General features: G+C 37.9%; 1 protein-coding gene across 6 annotated transcripts in view; it reads left to right on the forward strand.

Moving 5' to 3' along the window:
- Positions 1-26,332, forward strand: part of EPHA6 (EPH receptor A6) — a 538,064-nt gene that overhangs the window by 468,198 nt on the left and 43,534 nt on the right. For all 6 annotated transcript variants that reach the window (XM_030019720.1, XM_030019722.1, XM_030019721.1 and 3 more), the window contains one exon: positions 5,172-5,381. In XM_030019720.1, coding sequence (XP_029875580.1) covers positions 5,172-5,381 — 210 coding nt within the window. The remainder of the gene's footprint in view (positions 1-5,171; positions 5,382-26,332) is intronic.

Consider the following 26,332-nt stretch of genomic DNA (forward strand, 5'->3'; position numbering starts at 1 on the left):
AGTTATACTTCCAGGAAATACCAAGTTGCAACTTGAATTTTCGAAGATTTGTCCTGCTAAAGTTCTGCCATTTACTTTGTGTGGTAGAATAGTAACAATAAATGCATAGCAAAAACTACATCTTTCATATAGTGACCAGTGGGAATTGTCACTGCTGAATATGATCTAAGTTAGACATAGACACACCATTTTCAATGCTATTCTCCATCTAAAGTAAGATCTAAATCATCTGCAGTAAAATATTTAGACCTGTAGCAAATCCTGTACACTTCTCAGAATATAAGGGCATAAAAGTGCTCTGACTTATAGGGCAAATAAAGAAGTGGATTTTAGAATAGGCAAAAGCCCAGAAACAATACAGAAAAAATTCAATGACCACGCCTCCAAAAGGTTACTCAGCAGTAAAATGGAAAAAAATCTTCTGAAGAAGAACAATTCTATGGGCTTGTAGAAAAGCACTGAACTAGTGCACGCTGGAGCTGGGAACTAGAGGGTGGAAAGCAATGAGAGAAACTTAGGATACCACCCTTCCTCCCTTGCAGTAACTGACCCTCTTCACCAGCCCATTATATATCAGTGCTATTGAAAGGTCTGTAACAGGAGAATATTTCGTGTACATAAGGTTTTCAAAAGCAAACTGTAGCTGATGAAAAAACATTTTTTCAGGGCATTTGCAGGGCTGCATAAATGCAATGGCAGCTACTCAGATATTGCATCTATACTCGGCTGTTGAGAAAAGTTTATTTAGCAAAGCCATTAAAGCCTGATTAAAATTTGATGGGAAGATAGGATAAATGTGGTAAGTCCACTGAGGTCTGAATTGCTGCCAGTATTGATTAACACCCTTACCACTCCAGTGGGAATCCTATCAAAAGCATATTTCAATTCTAAGCCATGGGAATCAGAATAAAGCCCTGGATAACAACGGCCACATCATTCAGATGAGTGTTTTATATCCCTATATGACAGGCAAATGAAATGAGATAATGGAAAGTTGCCAAAGGACTGGTTTGACTCACAGATGTATGTGGAGATTTACAAATGCTGAAAATATGAGGCCAGATTCATACCTGGTATAATTTCATCAACTTAGTTGAATTTTCCAAGGGTTAAATATGGCCCATAGTCTCTGTCCTGATGAGCTTAAATCAGACAAATATTTTGATATATTGGGAGATAACAGTTTATAGATTGTAAGGGAATACAACTGGCATGGAGACTGATGCAGAAGTGATTACAGAGAGACTTGAGAGAGAGAAGACTGTTTTGCTGACAGGAAAAATGTAGTTGTTCCAACTGCAAGGCTGGCAATGAAATGATATAAAACCAAGCATGAGAAGGAACAGAGGAGAACAGATGCCGAAGAGGATTCAGTGTCCTAGTTTCAGCTGGGATAGAGTTAACTGTCTTCCTAGTAGCTGGTACGGTGCTATGTTTTGAGTTCAGTATGAGAAGAATGTTGATAACACTGATGTTTTCAGTTGCTGCTAGTAGTGTTTAGACTAATGTCAAGGATTTTTCAGCTTCTCATGCCCAGCCAGCGAGAAAGCTGGAGGGGCACAAGAAGTTGGCACAGGACACAGCCAGGGCACCTGACCCAAACTGGCCAACAGGGTATTCCATACCATATGACGTCCCATCTAGTATAGGAACTGGGAAGTGGGGGCGGGGAATCGCCGCTCGGGGACTAGCTGGGTGCCGGTCGGCGGGTGGTGAGCAATTGCACTGCGCATCATTTGTACATTCCAATCCTTTCATTATTGCTGTTGTCATTTTATTAGTGTTATCATTATCATTATCTGTTTCTTCTTTTCTGTTCTATTAAACTGTTCTTATCTCAACCCGTGGGTTTTGCTTCTTTTTCCCGATTTTCTCCCCCATCCCACTGGGTGGGGGGGGAGTGAGTGAGCGGCTGCGTGGTGCTTAGTTGCTGGCTGGGGTTAAACCACGACATTCAGAGAAATATACAGAGGGAGAAGTAGGACAGAATAAAATTGCAACTGGTATGTTAGCAAGTCTGTCATTTCTTTAAAGCTTGAACTTTTTGTGTCAAACCAGAAGCCCAAAGAAATTTGAAAGAAGGAGGGAGAGAATGGCAAAAGCATGAGATTGTTTTTAACTCGGGCATTTCTGCTATACTGGTAAGGCAAATACTGAGATTTGGAAAGAGCAGGAAAAGGTTATGTTTTATGAAAAATCAGTCAAGCGTGGTCTAGATCTGAAAGAGCGCAAATTAAAAAAGGAAGGAATGAATGCTTGTGATCCAAGGGGACAAAAGGTTAAGGGAGGTGTTGCAGATGACTCTGAGGTTTGTTGAAAGAATGGAGCTGTTAATGATGATAAGGAGGAGGTAAAATCTAGAGGTTTGGAGACTTGGTTTTGTTTGGCGCTTTGTTGGAGGGACAGGGAGGCTTGGTTGGGTGTTTTGCAAAAGTAAGTCATAGGTGCTTTGTTCCAAATCCTAACTCTACAAAAAACTAAAAATGTTATCCATACAGGGTAAGTGTGAAGAGTATTAACTGTTTGTAACCAGGTTAATAAATTTTGAGTCCATTGAACACTTAGAATTATTAAATAAAAAGCAAAACCCAAATCCCATGTGGCTTCATTACATAAAATACTGGATAGACTTCACATCCTTCCTTTACTGGAAGAGGCTTAAAGTATTTAAGAATATTGTCTTTTGTCTCTCTTTGCTTAATTGCTAGATAGAAAGTTTTTATTTAAAATATCTGTCACTGGCATGTTTTGGACTCTGAGAGGTTCCCCTTATTCTTGTGGCAGGGGCCTGTAACAGGGGATGGCCTGTAAAATGTCTGCTTATCACACTTGTGTCTTGACCCTCAGCTGAGTGTCGTCTGCAGAACTAACTGCTTACAGGTAGCTTTGATGGAGACAACAAAGGAAGGGGGTTGCTTATAGGTATGACATGATTGCTTGGAGTGATCTGTCTCCCCTTTTGCACTGGGCATTTAGAGACAAAAAGGGTCCAGAGTACTGACACAAGAGGAACAGTGAGAATGTTCAAGGGGGAAAGTTGCTATGAATCAGTTATAAATAGCTGGTGTCAAAGAAGTGTCATTGAATGTGCTCTGTTTAGAGAAGTCTGCAAGATGGTTGTGGCGTTTGGTCACTGATGGAAGCATGGCTCCTTAAATGTAAGTGTTGCTGGGAAGTATGATAAGGCTGTGAGGTGTTCTAGCTGACAAGGTGTGTTAGAATCTGAATATTTGCATTCTGATATGTTGGCTTAGACTAGCAGCGTGGAAACCTAACCATGTAGCAACCATACAGATCTTCGTTTTACCGTTTTCTTTCTGGTTTTTGTCTTGTGTTTATAACCTGACATAGCAGTACTGGTCAGTAACTGGTGAATGTTGCCTGTAACGCAGGTTTTCATATACTGCTGCACTTCGGCTCTTCTTCCGTTTGTTTTTTGAAAGGAATTGAAAGAGTTTCAAGACACTGTGCAAGTTCTACAAATTGCAGAATCCACATTGTCTCTGCCTTTTCTGTTTGCTGTCTTCCTGTTTGTACCCAACAGAGTTTAAATGAATAATAGTGACTTTAGGAACTAGTTCCTCCAGCTTCTTTACAGGCAAACAACTTTTCAATGTAGCAGCCTGTTATGCACACTAAATGACTTATCATTTAAGAATGTATAATCTCTTGATTTAAGTAGAGGTATAATATATATTAGAGGCAGGTCTTGGTCTAGGATTGCTTCATCTCAGAAGATAGATTAATAACATGAGAAGCAAGTAACACCAAACTTCTCCATGTCTGGGGTTTTGTGGTTTGTTTGGGGTTTTTTTGGTAACGTTAATTACATCTAATTCCCTATTTCTTTAAATGTTTATATCCTGACTAGCTAGATATAGGCCCCAAATCATTGAATCATGATGGAAATGCTGAAATACTTTGCTAATCAGCGATAAAGTTAAGCATATCTGTACAGTTTAGCCTGTTGCTTTGCTGAATCTAGTGAACTTACTGAACTTACTGTAAATTTCTCCCCTACAAAATTCATCTTGCTTAAATGTATGAACTAAGCAATAGAAATGTCCTGAATGTTGATCAGAACACTGCTACTTGTCTGTAGTCCAATGCTGAAGATGTTGAAAGAGAAGATGGAAAGTTAACTTGCTTGTAAGGAAGAGTTGTTTTGGTTTTGTTTGGCTCTTCCTGCTAACATAAAAGCCTGGCTCACTGAATAATCCATGAGAAGCTAAATGGCTGCCAGCTGAGGTCACAAAAATGCTGCTGTAAACAGTCTGCTGTAAATGGTAGGTAGGGCAGACTTAAACCAGGCAAAGAGCCCATAATCAGATTTCTGTAGAGGTACTCACTTGGTCCCCACTGACACATAATTCAGGAGCCTTCTGATGTAGGAGGTACAGAAGTGTTAACGTTAATGTTGCAGATGGGAAACTGAGGCCCACTAAGATTTACCAGATGGACAAGTGTGGTTAACAATATCACTCTTATTTAAATATGTTAAACTCCAATAGATTTCAGCAGGAATTAAGTAGCTTAATGCATTTGTGGGTGTGAGCTTAACAGGCTTAGTCAGCCAGGAAGACTTTGGAAAAGCTACATGACCGCTGGATTTTAGCCCAAATCTCCTTTTTAATCTAGTGTTCAGAGATTATATGGTGTTAGGTGCAGAACAGACATGGGGTAAAGCCCCCAACTTTTTTCAGATTTATTGTGGGGTTTTTTTATTTTATACAAACGCCCCCAGAAAAAGCAAAAAGTGAAGTAAGAGCAGTATCTCATGCAGGCAGTCAAGGCTGAGGCAATAAAAGGAGGGGAGGTTGTTTCCTGAGGCCATGGAGTAAGAGATGAAGAGAGGGTTTTTCTGTGTGTTGTCGTTTTTGTATTAAAAAATAGTGTTTGGGGAAAGTGTTCTTAATAACTGACGATAAAACACATTAAAAGCTGTCAGTAGAAAGATTGTGGAGTATGTGAAAATGTGGAAGAAAAGGGGGATAAACTGCACAATGAGACATGGGATAGTTTGCACTGCTGACCAAGCTAAATACTTGAAAAAAGCTTGCAGTGGGCAGGTTGGCTGGATGGATATTTTAAATATGAGCTGTAGTTAATATCACTAGTATGAAATTAATGAAAAGTAGCTGTGTTCTTTGAACTTGCATCTTTACTTGCAGAAGCATGATGGCCACTTCACAGTCATCCAGTTGGTTGGCATGCTGCGGGGGATTGCATCTGGTATGAAGTACCTCTCAGACATGGGCTATGTACACCGTGATCTGGCAGCCCGTAATATCTTGGTCAACAGTAACCTCATGTGTAAAGTCTCTGATTTTGGTTTGTCACGAGTGTTAGAGGATGATCCTGAAGCTGCTTACACAACAAGCGTAAGTTTGTCTTAATCTCATTTGAACAGCTGATTGCCTTGTGCCCCTTTTATTCCAGTTTCAGATTTGTCTATGCCATAGGAATAGTAGTTTGAATTGGCTTTGTTCCATTCTCAGTCCATGTGGTTTAATTGCACTGCCAATGTGTTTAAGGGAAGTGGTTTTGATTTTTGGCTAAGGGATGCATAATAAACTTTGGCTTTTTTTTTTTTTAAGCAAATGTGCAAGTATAAGTAGGAGAGGTTTTCCATTCTTGTCTGAGTTTTGTGTATGTTTGTTGGTTTCTTTTTTTTTTTTCCCCACATCGTTTCCCCTTCTGCTAACTTGTGTTCATTTACAAAGATATGTTTTTAAAAGAGAGGGATGGGGGAGGAGAGAATCTCATGAATTCCACTGTTAGAAGCATGGTGTCAAGCCTTGTATTCATAAATTAAAACTTTCATTTTAATACTTAAATTCCTTATGTGATGCAAGTAAATTTTTATAGTGGAAAATGGGGGTTGGGTGGGGGGGGGGTTAGTTGGGGATTTTTTGTTATTTGGGGGGGGGGGGGTCCACTGAAGTGAAAAATTCTTGAACATGGAGAAGCTTTTTCAAATTTGACTTAGAGGAAAAAAGTATATTGTACCTACAGTAGGAAGAAAGTGGAGGAAGGAATGTGTTGATGCTAATAAAATTACAAGTTCAGATACAGCATTTTTTACCATACCAAAATGTTCAGTTACATTCCTGTTATGATTATTACTACAACATTAAGAATCTTAGCTAACTATAAGCTGGTTTCAAGTAACTTTCATATCTGTCACTGAAACTAAAATTATTTCAGAGACAGAGTGCATTCTTACTAGTACTCTCACAAAATGCACAGAATTTCTGTGTTCCCATGGTAGGGCACAGTGACAGAATTCTGAGGTAATAAATTAGCATTAAATAATTTATTTTGACCTATTTCAAACTTTTTTTTTTCTATTTCACTTTAAAAAGTGATGTATGGCCAAAATGAGGAGCTCATCTAATTTAACTGTATTAAAGTAAGTACTCTGGTGTATCTATTGAATTCAATATAGCTATTGTAATGGAATTACAGAACTTTTATTTTTGTTGTTGTTTAAGCCTAAAATAGGGGTGTTCTGATAAATTCACTGTAAATTACACTTCCTAGAAGAAGGTCTACACAGAACTGCAAGATGACTAGAGCAAAACAAGTCAGTTTGCAAGGTTTTCTATCAGTATTAATATGCAAGCTGGGGGAGGGAGGGGGTAATCAGTTTTTTCCTTTATAGGGGAGATTTCCCTCATTTGGTTCTCAAAACCTCTTTTGCTTCACACTGCTTCTTAGTATGAGGCTTGAAAGGAAAAATAAACATTACTGCAGCTTAAGAAGATATCACATGTTGGCTGAGCCTTGCTAATTGTCTGTGTGAGCGTGCTCAGCTGGCAGAAAATGCCCCCAGTGACAGGCAAGTTAAGTTACATTGCTCAGCTCTGATCATGGGCTAATCAGCTCAGCTGGTGGAAGGCACTGGAAATTGCCAAGCAGTCTCTCCCAGTTAGGTTCAGGAAAAACACCGAATGATAATTTAAGGCTTTCAGCCATTATTTATCCTGTAAGTTTCTACTGGGTACCAATACTGAACAACTAGTTTTTCAGAGTAGCTAATGCCTGCCTCTTTCATCATAGCTAGAGCTACGTTTAATCAGGAAATCCTATGTTGTTAAAAAAAGGAATATTTCATAGCAATGTATCTGTGTTGAAGGACTTTCTTGAAACATAGGACAGGCTTTGATGAAATGCTCACTACTTTCTTATCGGTTCACCTAGCTGGTTAACGTGAGAGTCTGTGAGGCAGCTGTTGTAGGTAGAATACCTCAGAGCCATTGCTTCAGTCCTCCAAGGCTGCAGCCATATGCTGTACTAGAAAATCATGCTGAGCAGGTATCTATAGCATGTCCATTGGGATACTGCAAATAAAGAGGGAACATTACAGAGGCTGATGGCCAGTGGCAGGACCCTGTATCAGCCAGACATTTAAGGTGAATTTGCTTCAACCGTGACCTCGCACAAAGATGATCAAACAGCTTTGAAACTCAGGTGCGAAAATGCTATGTGTCATTACAATATGAACTAGAAACTTTGTAAATGGGAAGAATTCAAAACAACAGAGTCAGGCATAATAGAAATTAAAATCATTTTAAATCACTCGTTCCTTCAACTCCAGTTCCCTCTGTCCTTGCAAGTGAGTCTTCACATCCAGACTGTTTCAATTGCTGTGGCTGAGTCTGCCCAATTGTCTTCTGTCCCCTTGGGTCCTTGGGAAATGTCTTTCCCCCATCCCTGAGGGTAGACTGACTGCTGTAGTCCCTGTTCCATGTTGCGGACGTTCTGTATGATCTGGTGATAGCCGTGTTTTCTGTGGGTTGCTCTTGCCTGCCATATGGTCCATCCTCTGGGTCTTCTTCCCCTTGAGCAGGTCCAGTAGGTGTTCTCTGTAGGAACGCTCTGTAGGGAGTCGAATAGCCCTGTCACTTTTTACAGGACACAGCACAATTATGACCAAAACGGGGCAGAGGGAGGAAGAAGGAAATGTTTGGTCACATTTCCACAGTGGCTGTGGAGGACTCAGTGAAGACTTTCACACTTTAAGCAGTCTTTCGTGATAACAGAAAAAAATAGAACCCCACACTGGATGTCATGTCCTCTTGCAGCTTTCACTGACCATTGTTATGTCGTTGACCTCTTTCCTCATCATGAACATCTTCCTAATAGCCGGCCACGTGTACTACTAGAGGTTTTTATAGTATCTATTTAGTTCCATACTGTGCTTTTGCCATATGAAGGTTAAACCCCCAGTGCTCTTACAAAGGTTCTGGTGCTTTTAGAATTTGTGTTTCCTCTCCACAGAGACTTTTCTTGATAACAGCCCAGTACCTGTAGCTACAAGAAATGCATAGAGTAGGTCTGCATATTGAATAGTAGTATTTTTAGGCTCACATGTCCCAGTACACCACTGTCTGTCAGTGCTCAGAGGAAACTGTGATTATTTTTTACTCTCCTTTTTGTCTTAGTCTTGGTGTCAGAAATAAATGGTACAATTGGATGTTTTCTTTGGAAACAAGAGCTACAAGACAACCTAAGCCAAACAGAAGCCAAAAAGTAAAATTTTATATCTGTGATGCTGTGGTCAATATTGTGTGAATATATTCACAGACATGAAAATGTAAATTGATGCAAAAGACAAACTGTGGCAAAACAGGTTGCATTCTCCCCAAAATAAGCCAAAAGGCCCTCATACCTTGTGAATTTACCACATCTGAGCAGGCACAGCCTTGAGTCAGATGATTGACATCTTTTGCTTTGTCTTCCTGTTGTCATTCAATATATGTATCTTCCTTTTTACTCGCTGGTTTAGAATAGATCTTATATTCTTTCTATTGGCACATCCTTCCACATGCGGGGCAAAAATCAGGACTCGAAGTCTAAGAAAAGCAATAACACTGATAGGTAAAATCTGGAAAGGAAACCACCTAAAAAATTACTACATTCTGTGCTCATGCTGAAACACTAGTTAGGAGACTATATTCAATGAAGTAGTGACGGAAAACCTGACAAATGCCCCAAAATAACACAATTTAAGATCATTATGTTTCCCAAGAATTTCTGACTGTGACACTCGTGGTCAGAGAGCTGTTGAATGCTTTAAAACAGTACATGAAAAGACTGAAATATCAGAAAACAGCTTTCTGACTTCCATGAAGGCTGCTTTTTTTTTTTTTTTTTTTTTTTTTGGTCCTCCAGCCTATTGAGACAAAGGATGTAAATAAGTTTTTGATAAGAGAGTTGGTAGGAAATAAGAGATTGGCTTCTGTTTGCTATTGGCAATTGCAAAACTTACAGCAAGTATAATTTTTAGAATAGGAAAGAGGAATTAAAAGTTAGGAACATCTGCCAATTTTCATGTTTCAGATTGATCAGGAAAAGACAAGGTAAATTTTGGGATAACTGAATAGTATGGGGGTTTTTCCACGGAGACAAAATTTTCATTTTTAGTAGTGGTTTCCAAGGCAACAGTTGCTCATAAAAAGATATTTCTAGTATATAAACAAGCAGTTCTGTCAATATACAGAATGTCTAGGCTCTTGCATCCCTGCTTTTAGATAGACTATGTTATATGATGTAGATTCATTTAGTTTAAAACAGAGTTCACATGTATTTCAGAAAGAACCACCTGTCTCCAGAAAAACTGTGTACATATATATAATCAGAACAGGATCTGTGGCACTACTGCAAAAAGGACTAAACTGGTATTCGTTAAAGGTGACACCTTAAGATTCTGCTTTAAGTCTGATTTTTAGTGAGACAAAAAGCTGCTACAAACTGAATTATATGATACATAAAGAAATGTATTCTAGATTTCTTTCTCTTATCAGCTGTATTTCTGAATTCAGCCTTAATATATAGAATATTTTCTTATTTCCTTAATGATAGTTGGAGAATTGATTTATTGCATTGCATTTCCTGAATCATTTGATGAACTTTATGGGTCTGACTCTTCTCAAGCCAGTTGGATAAAATATGCCATCCAGGGACGTTTCAGGCTTATTAGTTTCATTAGAGGAGCAAAGCAGATTGATGCTAGTAATCTATATAAATACCAGCAAGTAGCAAAACGTTGGGGTGATCAGGATAAGGACTTCATATTTTTTACTTTGTTATATAATTTCCATATGTCAAGACATTTTCCGTTTTCTCTTACTCGTACATAAATAATGGGTTTGGAGGGAGAAAGTTTAATTTGCTAAAAAGTAAAACAAGATGCAAACAATTTTCTAGTTAATTTGGGATGTCAACTAATAGTTTCTGAACAACCTGAGTGCTATGACAAGCTTATTGCCTGGACATTTATTTTAAGAATCAAATTAATCATAGACAATGGAGTAAATTGATTATTGGCAACCACTCAGGAAAAAGAGGCTGCGTACTGTAAAGTTCTGTATTAACCTGTTTTTTTGAAAACTAATTGGTGACATAAGGTTGAACACAGTCATTGTCAACTAGTTAATTCTGTATGTAACGTGACAACAGCACATTTTGTCATCGCCAAACTGATAGAAACATAATGATAGGCAGGATGCATCATGACCATGTTTGGTTCTCAGTCTGAAACCAGGCATGTGGCGTGGAATCCCACCAAGCCTTTCCCTTATCTGGAGGGGATTTTTTACATTTGATCTTGCTAGGGACTGGATGAAATATCAGTGGGCTGATGTGGTTTGTAACAGGTTAATGCCCTGTGAGAAGAATAATATTTGTTCTCCTTGAGCTTTGCAACTTCACCTTGCCAGGCTGAAGCCTGGCATGGGTACCTTGCCTGAATACTCTGTTGAAAGCCCATTTGAAACCGTATGGCCCGGGCCTGTTTGCGAACCCCATCTTTCCATAGCAAGATAAGCTCTTTGCAGTAGCCTTGCTCTCCTCACTGCATCTATCCTCCTTGGCATGTAAAAGGAGGACATGCACATTCACAAGTCCTCTAAGTCTTCCTTGCAGCTTGTAAGGCAGTCCTACAGTCTGACACCTGCAAACAGAAAATCAGCCTTCTCTAGTGACTCTTAGTGAGATGAGTAGGACAGACACTTCTTCGTGGTACTCTTTGCACGCCACCCCATGGTCTTCCTGTTCAGTCTGAAAATCCCTTTCTTGTGTCTCTTTCCCATCACATCCACTCTATAGCCAAGCATCAGATGCAGGATATTTGCTCAGACAGTATTTTGTAAGATGGCAGATTAGCTGGAAGTGATGGGAAAGGAAAAGCACAGTTATTTCCATTACTCTTACCATTTAGATAAAAGGTAAATATTTAGCCCTTGTGGCCAGAGATAAAATGTGTGCCCTTCATGACCTGACTCCTACTTTTCAGGACAAGTGCTGAAGTTTGGAGAAAGCTTTTAACTAAAGGTTGTATCCTTCCAGGGCTGCTATGTGAGATTATAATATTGTTTGCCAAATTAGAGATACAGAGCTCAGTGGGATCCTGAGGGGGTTGTCTTTTGATAAGGCAATCAGTATCGTCTTGCCTCATCAGGACTACTGTGTTCCTGTGTAGGAATCCAGCTGCTGGCAGCTGCTGCCTATCTCCAGACACTGCACGTCCCTGTTCGTAGCTGGGCGTCAGCCTGCTTGAGTGCAATGGGTTGCTTCTAACTACAATATAACAGTAGGAATGACCCTAGGGAGCTCCGGTACTAACATATAAAGTGAAAATATTTTCAAGTAGTTAATTTCTCAGAGCATGGGCAGGCAGTCAAGAAGCAAGTTAATAAGAGCTATGTTAATGTGCTCAGCCTGCACCAGTGGATGGGAGATGCAGTAACTAGTTTTAAAGTGTGTGATGGGATTCATGTCAAGTGGTGGTGAGATGAATCACCTTCACATGAGTTGCCAGCTTCAGCTGGATCCGTTCCCCATTCTTAGAGGATGGATGGGGTTGGAGGCCCTGCATGTGCCCTCTTCAAGCCTCTGTATTCTGTTGTGTTGGCCTGGGCAAAGATAAAATGTGCTCAGGTTATGCTCAGGGACAAATAGCCAATGGGTAAAGGAGTAGCCGAAGGAAGGAGTATCTTTGAAAAAAGACTTGTTGCCTTTGGGGCTGTAACAGTGTGAGGTGTGATGAATTTTAATAAGTAATTCTATGTTTAAAAGGAACAGAAATCCCAAATTTACTCATTCAGTGTAGGGCATGGTACTTGGTATGTGCTTGGCTTATTTATAGTAGCCCCTGAAGATGAAGACATGTGTCTTTGACAAAATTTAAGTATTTTAATACATCCACTCTCTTAGGTTCTCTGTTCAGCTTTTATCCAGCTGTGATCCCAAGTTCATTTAGGAGGTTTTCTTGTTTATTTGACCCTCCTGAAACTTAGTAATAGAAAGGTTAACAGGATATAACACAGGCCACAACAAAAGCAGACCCTTAGGAGGAAGGTCCAAGGACAAAAATGAGACATAAATATAAAATTACATTCTCTCTCCATGTTTTGTCTAACTTTCTACTTCTGTGAGTACTTTATTCCTCACTGTAACAGTTGTCATTTGAGTTCTGAGAGTGTATCAAAAAAGGCATGAAAATTTGCATTTAGATATACAGAGAATCAAAAGGAGCTTAATTCAGGGAGATTTCTAAATTAAATGGTTTAATTTAATTGTAAAACTTAATATAATAGCGCTCTCATCCCTGCTTTTCCTCCCCACCACACCACCCCAAGTAGGAACTCCAAATACACATTTGGCGAAGAAACACAGTTGGAAATTTTGCGTTTCACTTTTTCATGCTCAAAATCATTATGTTGATGAACTCAACACGAGTATGCCCTAACATCTTGGCTATGAAAGGGGTGATACTTTGCACTTCATTCCTAATGTGACTTTCAAAGCATCATCCCATCATTCATCATAACCTAGTTTAATTTCCAATGAAAAGAAGAAATTGTACTGTAATCAATCTAAAAATTGCTGCCTTCAGAGGTTTGCAAGCTCTGCTTTTCTATTAGCTTGGATTTCAACTTTGTCTCTGACTCCTCCCAATTTCATATTAACAAATTTGAGTATTAAGCTCTACACGTATGTGCTTTGCTGTTTCTCAGATTGGTTCTCTGGTTATCTGTAACTGTATTTATGAAGAATGGAGGCATGCATTTACAAATGACTTATAGGGTAGGATTGAGAATGAACTACTTATAGACCTAAAGTGTCAGTGCTGTTGAAGATCATTGCATCTGGGAGATAAATGATGAATCTGTTTGTGACATTTAATAGTGATAGTGGTTGCATTGATTATTTTTGGTATAATACTGTCTGGGAACAGTAAAGCATATTTTGGTGCAGTAGTTGTCAACCTTCCTCAGTGCATGGATTCATGAAATTTATCCAGTAGAGATGCAAACTTTGTTAGAAATTTCCTATTTGTGGGTTGTTGTATAGCACATTGCACTTTGGTATATTTCACAGATCTCTTTAAAGTATTCCACAGACTCTCAGGGTTCGATATACCCCAGGCTGAAAATCCACTGCACTGTTGGAGTATTTTCTGTTGATTCACTGCATAGGTATTTTTATTGAACTCATGGTAGCTGCGGTAGCAAGGAAAGACATAGGGATTAGGGTTATGAGAGGTATCCCAGGTTATGACAGGTATCCCAACACTGAGAGAAGATCTGTTTAGCTCTGACTGAGTACTATTAAAACCAGTCACTATTCCAGAGGATTAATGGGAAAATGTACCTGCCTACTGCAGAGATGTCAAGAGTAATGCAGGAAATTCACATCAGTGGGTCTTTAGACTAAAAATTTGGCTCAAATGATCACTGGAAACACACTAGGTTGAATAATGAATGGTCTAGGTCAGAAATGTACGCTCCTGTTTCATAAAGTACAAAAATAAAGGTACATTCAATTAAGTTAAATGATGGGAAATTCAAAATTATTTTAAAGATGGCAAATGGTTTTATCACACAGTGTGTAATTAACCATGGAGCTGATTGCTGCAGAAAATATTCTGGGCCAAGATTTCAACAAGTTGGGGATTTTTTGGTTGGTTGTGTTTTTAAAAAAAAAAAAAAAAAAAAAAAAGGGGGGGGGGGGGAATATTCCTAGGAAGAAATAATATCCAGTTACTACAGTCAATAAGAATTCTAAAGAGAGATGAAACTTCATATTTTAGCATAGGGAAGGAAGGAGGACATGAAGAAAACAAATGTGTAAGAGCAAAGTAGCAGAGTATGGATTATTTTCAAGCTTTCACACCTTTCTCTGAAACATCTGATATGGCTACTGCTGCAGGTTAAGGGATTAGAGCACCCTGGGTTTCATTCACTATGGCAATTCTTGCTTCAAACAGTAAGAGTAATTCTAACCACTAAAACAAACTGTCTGTGGATGTGCAGGATGTCTGTTAGTAGAAGTCTTTGAATGAGGACTGCACCTTTCTAATAGACATGCCCTATCTCATAAAGGACCATGCAGGATTCACACAGAGAAATTCTGTGCCACATGCTACATAGATGCGAAATAAATCATCCTGGCCTCAAGATTTTTCAGTAAGTCATTGCTTTTAAGTAGTTTAATTCTGCAAAATGCATTTGTTAGTGAAAGCGATAACAAAATGTGACTGTGGGACTTGCAATCCAGATGGAAAGTTATGTAGTGGAGTACAATCCAACAGAAAGACTCTAAAATGGTGTACAGCAGTAAAAACAGTCAGACCAGAGCAAGCATATAACTCTGCAGAAGTTTAAAAATGTTTTATGTGGCACTACTGAAACTTAATATATAATGTCAAATGTAAGTAAAATCACTGTTATGGGGAAAACATTGCAGAGATCAAAAATGGTAAGAGAATGTAAGGAGGCAGAGACTATCATTTAGTATTTTCGCAGTGCAAATAGTGACAAAAATTAGCCAAGGTAACTTCTGTAGATAAAATGACTGGTGCAAAAACTTCTTTGTTAAAAAAAAAAAAAATCATAAGAAAAAGACACTGGAGTGGATCTTAATGATCAGCTTAAATAACAGCTAACACAACAGAAGATTATGGAACAGAACTGAGGAGAAAACTAGCCTACAAAAATGCATCTGCAATTTCACTATAGTTTGGCTCTGATCAAAAGCAAGCAATAACAGAGCAAATTAAAAACACCAGGCTAAGAACTGTTCTAAGCCAACATACAACAGATTAAATTAGATAGGTTCTTCAGCTAGATCTTGAATGTTAGGATGCTGATACGGAAATGTAATTTAATTGAATTAATTCATGTTTTGTTATGTGACTTTAGACTGCAGTGATATGATTTGCCTTTTCATATAAAATTGATCCCTAGTTTACTTTCAAAAGCAAAAAAAGTGTATTTTTCATTGTCACATTTTTCTGCAGTGTTGAGTTTCTGATTTTGCTTTGTAGTTGTCACACACTGTTAAGAGGAATACTACCTGGCTTAATTTTTTAATTCACATATGAGGAAACGCTAAATAAAATATGTACCATCAAAGGCTAGGTGAGGGTTTATGGGACCATTGTTTTTTACTTCATTCTCTGTTGTTGGGTTCAAGACAGAATTCTAGAAAACGATATAACTTTGTATGTCTTGGAAAAAAACAAACAAACAAACAAAAAAACCCACTTTTTAATTTGTAGTTTAATCACATAATATACAATTGTCTCTTCTTTGGGAAATGCAAGTTTCATTACCAGGAGATACTGATTTGTTTAATGGGTTTGAAGTGTACCTGTTTATTGGAGTGTACGTGGCCAGCCAACAACATGAAGCTGCTATACAACCTCCTACGTGTGCAAAGGGAAGAGACTCTTAGCAGACCCATTTTGCTGTTAATCTTCCTTCTGTGTAGATTTTTGCAGCATTGCTGCATTCCCTGCTGGTAGGGAATGCAAAAGAAGTATGACTATAAAGAGAGATTGCCATTTAGAAAGGAAACGAGGATAAGCTGGGGAGCCTCTGGAGCTGCCATCCTTCAAAAGGTGGCTGTTTGTGACCATACCGTTGTCTTTGGGCTATTTAATAGCCTGCTGATTTTGTCTCTTTATCTCTACAAAAAGTTGTCATTAAATGTCTGCATAAAGGTGCAAAGTGTTGGGGTTTGTTTTGGTTTTTTTTTTTCTCCAGACAACTTACATTTTGAAATGTTTAAATGTAACAAATACCCTTTTTATTTTCAGAACTATAATTGCCGTTGCTTCTGTTGACCTAATCATCTGATTAGTACTTTGGGGAAGGCAGAGACAGGGTCAGTTTCCCTGCAGGACTTACTAATACCTTCCATTGCCTAAGAAGAAAATTATAAATATGTTTTACTTCTGCTATAGCCTGGAATGAAGGATTATTCATCAAGTGTGTCAAAGCACTGACTGGTTTTAACCACCAAGGCTGGTGTTATATCATTAACTGGTAGAACATCCAGAAAGTCATTCTGGGGAAAATGATCATTCCTTACTTGTGGTTATATAGCTAGTGGCAAAAAAGAGGCCTTTTTTTCTTTTTTTTTTTTTTCCCCCTGTCACAGACAGTGTTATCTGACAGTCATGAGTGTTAAGTCTGGCTTTGGTATAAGATTCAAAACTTACTGGTATTGAAACCATACAAATAGGCAATGCAGCTTCTCTCAGCAAATCTTAAATAGCTATGCCAGGACAGAGGAGGGGGGAAAAAAGCCAATGCACTTGCAAATAATTTCTGAAGTAATGGTTAAATGAAGACTATGAATCTCAAAGCTACAGGTGATATTTTTGGAAAGACTGCAAATTTACCAAGGCACCAAAGATATTGACCTCTCAGCTGGACATGAGAACCTTGGAAAATTCTGTCCATGCACACTACTCTCCTTGGAAACCAAGTCCAATAAATTTAAGCAGTATACTAATATATATGTATATACATCCACTATATACTATAAGCAGTCATAGCATTTTGTTGTCAATTACTTATACTGCTGATTAGATTTTTTTTTTAAAGTTAACAATTATCAGAATATTAATCTAATTTCAAACACAGCTGGTTTTTTAGCTGCATATGGACTTGATTGCATGTATTATAATTTTTTAATTTTTAACCAGAATTGCCATTTTCAAACTATAATTGAAGAAGCTATTGTAAACATGCAGAACATGCTTATATGTTTTTAGCAACACCTACATTACCTTAGAATGATACTATCCACGCTTAAGATTAAAAATGTCTGTGTACTGACCTAAAATCAAAGTTATTCCTTGTTGTTAATTATGTGAATGAACATAATCCTGAACACCTGTTTTGTTTGGCTATTGCTAATAATGGACCACAGTTTGCTTAGTATTTTAATATTCAACGTATTGACCAAGGTGCAGTGTATCATAAAATATATTTACTGTGTTAAATACATTGGAACATACCTGCAGTATGCACAGCTCCTGATATACTGTTTAATGAGTTTAAAGTCAGTCCATTAAGGTCAGAGCTGTTGCCTTCGGTAGCATGTCACCTGACTGTAATTACTGTAGGTTATTGTATTCTGATATATAGAACAAGTGGAAAAACCTCCTGAAAGCTTTGAAAAAGAACGTAGCTTAGATGTCTGTGTGGGTTTTTTTCTCATTCAAAATTATTGCTACCTTTCAAAGACAGGTTAAGAAACTAAATTTGTTTAGTGTGCTGTTGAAGTCAGAAGAGGCAAGCAATTCATTGGGAAAAGAAAACCATTCAGCTCCAGTGATCCAAACAGCTCGGCTCCAACTCTATTATTTAGCTGTTGTTAGGTGGAAGGACATAAGATCTGGATGATTTTTTTTATTTTCATTTGTTGCACCACTCTCCATGGGAATTTATGATCCACGTTAAATACTGCTGTAAAAAGTAACTTCTCTGCATATAGTCATATAAAACTTCTGAGTTGAAAATTTGAAGCAGGTTGAAAATTTGAAGCATTTGGCTTCACCAGGCTTTTGTAAAGCTTCATAATTAAATCTTGACATATTCCACAATAGGATGTAATTCCTTTGTGTTATGTCCATTGAGTACAGTCAAATGGGACTCTAGTCCCATATAAGAGTCATTTAAAACAAAAAACCCCACCTGTTAGACTTGGTTATTTAAAAGCAGTCAGTTTTTCAGGCACAGTCAGATGCATATTTCAAAGCTCACAGGGAAGGAGCCTTGAGAGAAGGAGACTCATACTCTGTCTTCAGATACTAAAGTAGATTGTTTCTGTTTCTGTCTCAATTTTGCCCTGCTGTATTGTGTTTTGCACTGAGCATGCTGTGTCAACTGGAGAGCAAACAATTATGACACTGGAAAAGACCAAAAATTCTTGGCGACTCTGCTAGACTGTGATGCAGTCTTATTTTTTAGAACTGGGAATTCCTGTGTGCTAAAGACCTAAAACTTGGATGCATCTGTTTTTTTCTGACACTATTTATCTTCTTATTTCATGAAAATAAATGGTAATGTAGAAAATAGAAATTCTGTTAATTTAGCAAAGACTTGACCCTAACTGATTTTTAACCTGGAATTCTGACATCCAGGAAATTTGGGGAAAACCAAGATTCCTTTTCTTCCTTTACTTATGGAAGGACTTTCTGGGTGTTTTGGTTGGTCAGGTTTGGGTTTGTTGGTTTTTTTTTTTTTAATAAGGATCAGTGTTAATATATAACATCACCAAAAGGAAGCAATCAAGAAATGAGGGAGAGGAGGGAGCAGAGAGGGCTTACAGGAATACAAAGGAGGAAAACAGTTCTGAAAATAAGGAGAATTAGTATTTTTTTGATTTTGTTATAACCTAATGTTTGCTTAAGATAGTCATCTACAAAGAGTGGAAGTTGGGGCTTTTGTGGGAAACACATCAGTGTCATGGAGATGCTGAAGTCCAGTCTATACAACTTTATGGAAATGGATGAGGAGAATAGGTTTGGATGCAGAACACTCTCAGGAAAGTCTCAGGTGCAATAGATTTGAGCTGTGGTCTTCTGGAGTATGAGTCACCTTTTCCATAGCTGTATTCATCAAAGAGAATCAGTTGTATGTTCTTGTTCCTATGGCACCTCACTGCCTCACCTGAAAATTTAGCAGAGGCAAAGCAAGTGATACTACTCTTTCATATCTGGTGGCAAAACCTGGAGCTGGCTGAACTTTGACTGTGGGTTTTAGCATGCACCTTGTAAGATTTACAAGGTCCTAGACTCACACTTGATAGAAGTTGTAGGCTTTTCATTTTCAAGGACCTGCTCTTTAAAAATCTTAAGTTTAATTTCACAGTCAAAGATGGTATCAAGCTATTATCTGGCCTCTCTGGACAATATTGCACATTTCAGAAGATTTAAGATAAATGAATGATGGAAGAGCTCTCAGGAAAAAAAGAAATATCTTTTCATGTTGTTTAACTACTGCTCCTTATATAAAGGAATCTTGCAATGGGTACACCCAGCTAAATATGAAAGGGTGGAGTTTTAGCTTGGTATGATTTCAGCTTTTGTATTGTGATGTGCAGTACTCACGTTCCACTGTCTTCCCCTCGCCCTTCAGGGAGATCCTCCGGTCTGACTGCTACTGATGTCAGGGTTTTGATATTCACTTCGTCTAGAAGGAAGCCAAAAACATGCACGTCTCACATGCTTATGAATTTTTCTGCTCACTTTGATACTAATTCTAATATTTCTCCTGTACATGATATCAAAGTTGTCGTAAATGGGATTCTGTAATTACAGAAGGAAGTTTCCAAAGCAAGATATACGCATATGTTAAACTTGATCTACTTTCATATTTCTGTAATAGAAATGTTAACTTAGAAACAAGACTGACCTACTTATTCACCTAAATTAGTCCCTGGTGAAATCAACTAGAGAAATTTCCAGTGACCACGTAGGAATTGCAGTTTGCCCTAAATCAGAAGGATAACTATAGAAAGGAATTACTTGTTGTTGCCTGTTTGCTTTCAAGAATGAAAGCCAGATTATTTTCAGCCACACACAAGCCCTTGGGAATCTCACTTGTGCACTTTTCTATATTTATCAGATTTCCCAAACTTTGCAATGGTAGACTTATTCTTTTTAGTCTTGCTCTTTGGCAGATTTTCCAGATAGCAGCTCCTTGCCCAGCTGTGAGTTCTTCCCTTCATTATATACATGGGGGGTGCGGGGGATGATTCATAGCTTACTGCTACTGTGGTTTCCTTTAAACAGAATGCCGCAGGAATATTGCGGCACAGTGGTTGTCTGTCTTAAAAACATGTTAGACCTAGATTTGTATGACTCTGATAAATCTGGGTCAAACATCATAGTCTTTGCTCAGTACTTATTCAGGCAAAACTCCCATTGGCTTCAACAGGAGTTTTGCCTGACTAAGCACTGTGGGATTTTGCCCTTAGTATCTAAAATATTTGATCTGTTCCTTGCACTTTAGAAGCATTCTAGAAGCAAACTGCATATCTTGTCCTTGACTGCCCCACTGTGGCTGTATCATCTTCACCTTAAAAGGTGGCAGAATCTTTTGTCACCTGACATTAAGCATATCTTCATTGTCAGAATACTTTTTTTTAAAAAGCGCTCTCTGCTTATTTATTATATTTAAAGTAATTCCAAAATCTATATGCATTCATTCTGTATATTATTGCATGAGAAGGAAATGTGATTATTTTATATTCTAGATTCGTTGCTCCCCCTCTTTCCACTCTAGAGCTTCAGGATTTTGCTTTCAGTTATATTTGGGCTGGGGGAAATGAACCTTTTCTCGTGAAAAAGAAATCTCGTGGCTTTTTGTTCTCTCCTATAAAATGTTTCACAGGTTCATATCACTGCCTATTCCATACGAGGCTTTTGGTTCACAGTTTAAATGTCATAAATCCATTCAATGAGGGTTAGGCCAGCACAGAAAGTTTTTTGAAGTAATAGGTGAAGCAAATTGAGTCATTAATAAACTCAGAAATTTCACTGCTTTCTTAAAATTTTCTTTGCAAGGAAGCCATTAGATGAAAATGCTTAATTACCTCACCAAGAAATGTGCAGTATTTGGAAATAAAGGAGGGCATATAAAGACTTGAAACCACATGGAAGAACTAGTTTTCTTAGTAATGTGGCTGTGCTTACTGCCTTGATTTTGCGTTGTTTTTCTAAAATTAGCTGAAGTACATTTTGAGATGAGACTTGTCATCCTCTCCTATAACATCACATCACTAACTGTGCTTTCATTTCTACTCTAATTTCTAACTGCCTCTATCTTCACTCTCAGTGTATTACCTATTATTGCTCCCTCTATTTTCTCTTTTCATTGTATCTTGTTTTATATCAGACCCTCTGACTGGAACTATCACGTTTTTTTCCATCAGGCACTCTGCTTTTCATTTAAATTCCTTCTCGAAGATCCACATCTGAGGTTATAATGCAAACCCTTTTGAATAAAAATGCAGTCACCCTACTCTTTAAAAAAATCTCTAGGGTAAATCTCATAATAAATGTGTTGCGCATCTCCTTAGAAGCTTTCTTATCCTTACTTAGGCTGAATAGCTCCCAAATCTTCAGTGCTTCCACCAAGATAAATACTTCTAGTCATGGATAAGCTGTTATTCAACATGAACAATTAGCTTGAGTGTGTAGGATCTTTCTCCCACTGTAGCACTCATTGCCAATGCAGAAGTATATTTGGTAAACAGTCAGTTGTAGCCTGAGAAAAACATACTAGATCCATTTCTCCAAAATGAGGAACCTGGTAACAATATTGTGACAATTAAGAAATATTTATCTCTCCTTACTCAGACTCCTTTTAAATTCATCGTAATAACACGTACAGTGAACTCTAAGAGAATTTTAATTTTATGTCCAAATCCTGCAACTCAGCCACCACACATAGCCATTCCTCTTATTTCAGCCTCTTTAGCAATGTCATGGTTATGCTTAATTTATTTTATTTTTAAACATAGAGAGGCTTATTCAGTGCAGGTATACTCCCAAAATTACATGAGCAATACTATTGATGAAACACTTAAGCAGACATTCTCTGTTCATAGTCATTTTCTCCTGGAGAAGCATGAAATGTCCAGCAGTCTGGTCCTGGTTTGGTTGTGTATCAAGGAATAAACATTGCACAGTCACTGTAGCTGCATTTTTCTATTATGCTTAATGTACTTACTTAAAACACATTTCTCTGAATTGATCATTTAATTTTTCAGCAAATTATTAATGACATCATTAGCTTCATAAAAGTATCTAACCTGAAGAGACACTCTTCAGCCTTTTCTCTAACAAACGAGAAAAATTAATTCAAGTTGCCAAATAATATATTCAAGTACAGCTTTAAGTAAATGTTCTCGATATAAAGTTTAATTTGGTCTTTGTTTCCTTGGTCCAATTTTTGGTATAATTTTCTCAGGCATAGGTCTCTGACTAATATTTTCCTTATAAGTTTAGTAGTTCATTACAGGAATTGAAGTAATTCAAAAGTGTTTTAAAAGTAAACAGCTCCTGCGCTGGTTTACTCAGGATACTTACTTTTCAAATGTGCAGATGTTGATTATGAATGGAAACATATTCCCAGAAGTTGAGAGAGCCTGTGTGTATCTATCTTGAGTAAAAACTGCTTCAGTCTTATTATTCTAATTGAAAAGAATATATCATATACTGGTCTACATTTTACAAAGCTATTTAATTATTTCTAAACATTTGCAGTTGTAAAACAGGGAGGAAGTCAACAGGTCATCCTTCAAAGCATCTAGGTATGTCAAGGAAGCCTATTACAGCACTTCTTATTAGCATTGTATAACTACCCATTTAATTCCATCTTTTATTAATTTTTGAGTGCTTAACTGTGTGGCCTTAAAATTTTGGTTTACAGAAATTTCAGTTTCTTACATAATGTAAAAAAAAATATTCCTTTAGCAAGCTATTCTGGATAAGGATGAAAGCAGCAGTAGTGCAGTTTCCCTTCCTTGGCTTTGGGATCTGATAATCAGGTGCTGAATTGCCTTGTTAAACTGGGACTTTATTCCATGTGCTAATCTAAAAAGCTCTTGGCCCTTTCTTGTAGCTTGCACTAGAGTAAGTCAACAGCATTTCTGCTCATGGTTTTGTACTGTCTCATCAGTGAGGCATGCCACATGGGCTAGCCTACCTGCTTCTCAAGAGCTCATCTGTGCACCACATTGCTTTGTGTTGTATACATGCTGGTGCTGGGTATTTCCAGCTAAAACAGGAAGGCATACTTTATACCATATAAATGGATTATTTGTTATAAGAAATAAATTTCCTGGACTAGGTTGTTGGGGTTTTTTATCAGAAAGATTGAAAAACTTTCTGGGATCCCTTTAGTCTCTTGATCAAATTGCCTTTGTTCATGGTACAGCAACATTACAATAAGAGGAGTTATAGGAAAAAGAGAGCAAATAGAAAGATACGCCTAACAGCTGTGACTAACAAAAGGAATATATTTCATTGCATAGTATTGCTTCTGAAATTTGCTCAGTTCATAGAATAAAGGAGGGGGGGGAACCCTCCCACAATACACTGTAAATTATTCAATGAAATTACTGCACACTGTGTGTACAGACTTTCTTTTCAAAGTCTTTTCTAAATGGGAGCTGCCAAAAGTTCATGAAACTGTCGTGCTCGTAAATTATTTAGCAGATCTACTACACTCTTCTTGAAAGAAATATACGGGGATCCATAGCTTTAGTAATTTGTTGAGTTTTTAATATCTGTTTACTTCTTTCCAGTTGTGTATAGAACATTTGGTCTCCATCAGAAATAAAACCATAAGTAACATCTGCTTCTTAATTAGGAAAGGATAATGGGGGGGGGGGGGGTGTAATATATTTTTGGCATTAACTGTCCTCCACAGAATAGTAATATCACATTGCTATGTGTAGGTGACAATCATCTACAGTGTAATTTGACATGCAGAGGATACTGTGTTTCCATGATTAAATACTTCAACATCAGCAGTTCTTTCAGATTTCACCCCTCTTGGGGCTTTACCTTTAAGTCCCTATCAGTAATTGGGGAGAAAAAGTTTGTGACAGGACCCTGAGTTGGCCAGAACTTTAGGCAAATATGTAGATCTTGCTTGCAGGTTAGGCTTAGTCAATGACTTTATGAATTGTACCAACACCTTCTCATCTCTAGGAAGTTCTTCCTTTCCTCTCTGAGGTTTGGTTGCCTGCTCCTTGGTACACGTCTTTCCAGCTCAGCATGAACTTCTCAAGGCTGCCTCTTGCCTGCCACATCTTGCCTTCTCCCAACACGTCTCTCCTTGAGCAGACTCAGTAGCACCCCAAGCAAAGGGGCCTCCATCAGAAGTAAAACTGTAGGTAACATGGTACCTGTCCCAGGGCTTTCACCTCACTTTGACACAAGAAACAATTGTAAACAAAAAAAAAGAGAAAAAAAAAAAAAGAAAAAAATATCTGTCATATGGGTTTGCTGCTTTTTTCCTGTATTGTCTTCTAAAAAGACCTATTGTTACTCCTTCTCCTGACTGAATGGCTAAGAAAAATGCTTAGAGAGCACAACAGTGAAGCTCTATATCTATCTTCAAGCATGCTTCTTCTCAGGTTATACCAGAAGACAGAGCCAAGTCCTTATTAAAAGTACATTATAGGTTCAGTTATAGGAACCTATTCATTTTAATACACCTTTTATTATATTTGAGGTAGCAAAATAATATAAGATTGCTTATTGGCTTCCTTGACAAGGTGTTTTTTCTGTGTGGCAAGGTTTATCACAGTGGAAGTCTCAGAGAAGACAGAAAAAGCCTGTTTGACTCTGTGGTGTCATACCTTTTTAGAGTCTGCTACTCCATCTATGTGCCATTAACTGACCTATATTTTTTTTCCATGCCCTACATATCCAGTCACGTCAGAAATCCTGTTTCACTGCTGCAGCTGTTATGTTTTGGTGAAATGTACTTTCCCTCCACAGATAAGGTACACAAATGAAAATATTTGATGCATGGACAGCTTCTTTCCAAGTGTGTGTTATGTCCCAAGGAAAGTCCTTAATTCCTGCCGGTTTCCTAATTGTTAGAGGGCAGGGACTGTTGCTTGGGATAGTTTTTTGTCCTTTTGCTTGTGATTTTTTTTTTTTTTTTTTTTTTTTTTTTTTATTTTTTTTTTTTTATTTAGTATCCCTACCAGTGCCAGTGTGGTACCCCAGGGCAGAGAGAGCAAGCTCTACATGCTTCTTGACAGCACATTTATACAAGGTTCCTTTGGCTCCTCTGGAAGCCTCTCTCCATTACAAAACAGTTGGCCAAGTACTGTGTGTGCTGCTTATTTTTTTAAAGTCCGTGCATCTTTCAGTTCAGCCTTGCCTTTGGACCAGGTGTTGTGAAATCAAGCTATTATATGATTGATTCCTGTGGTGTCCTCAGAGTTGCAGATTGCAATGCAACAAGCTGTCTCTTGTCTGTGCCAAGGTACCTGTTTCTAGTCCTGTGTATATCGCACTGGAGTAGAAATTCTTGTGCATTGAGGTGTATAGATAAAAGCAAGAAAAAAAGCCTCTTGCTGCCACATTTTTTCACTTAGCTTTCCACATGAATAATGCTATAGTGCTGTCAAATTTTAAACATGGAAACATAAGGATTTGAAATTAAAGTTTGAAATTGTTACAGGGGCAACATAACACCATGCTGTATACCACAAATGCAACATAATATTGGCTTTTTTTAACATCTTGAGTGTTTGCTTTTAGGTTTCTGCCTGTGGTGTATTGTATTGTCCTGGGCTTTTTGCACAGACTTGTTTATAACCAACAGTAGAAGGTATTTGTATTAGCCAGCTATACATCAACTGATGTTCTTTGGTAATCTATGCAGAAAAAAAAAAAAGTATAAACTACATAAAATCATAAGTAAAGATTGATGTGACATACTGAAGACTTGTTAAAAGAAGACTCACTCAGTCTTTAAAAGTTCTGCTCAGAAGCTCTATCCTGTTAAGAGGAATAGCACCACTGCATGCTCCAATTTGTCTGTACAAATTTAATTACAGCGGACATACAGGCTGGGCTCCACGAACTGCTGGCATCTCACTTGTCAGCATGTGTGATTTTACTCTTGAGTTATCTTTGTTTGGGAAGAATCAACTCTTGGAATAATCATGGGACTGAAATACTGACGTTTCCCACCCCTACCCCCACCTTGTTCTTGTAACAGTAAGAAAACTTTAAAAATTTGTCCCTTAAAAGATCTGCCCCCAGAAGTACTACTTAAAAAAAGTGAACTTTTGCAATTTGAGTCATAATTTTTTCATGGAGGACAAGACTGGGACAAGCGTTTATGAGGAACCTACCTCTCTCTACCCAAGGTCTTATTCTATTTTTAGAGATATGTATATTTTGGTAGATTTTATGTGGGAAAAGGGTATTTTTCGTAGTTAATATGCACACAACTCTTCCTGGTAACCATGCAACACCAGTTTTATAGTC

This window comes from Aquila chrysaetos, chromosome 7 (assembly GCF_900496995.4).
Source record: "Aquila chrysaetos chrysaetos chromosome 7, bAquChr1.4, whole genome shotgun sequence".
In the NCBI taxonomy this organism is placed as follows: Eukaryota; Metazoa; Chordata; class Aves; order Accipitriformes; family Accipitridae; genus Aquila; species Aquila chrysaetos.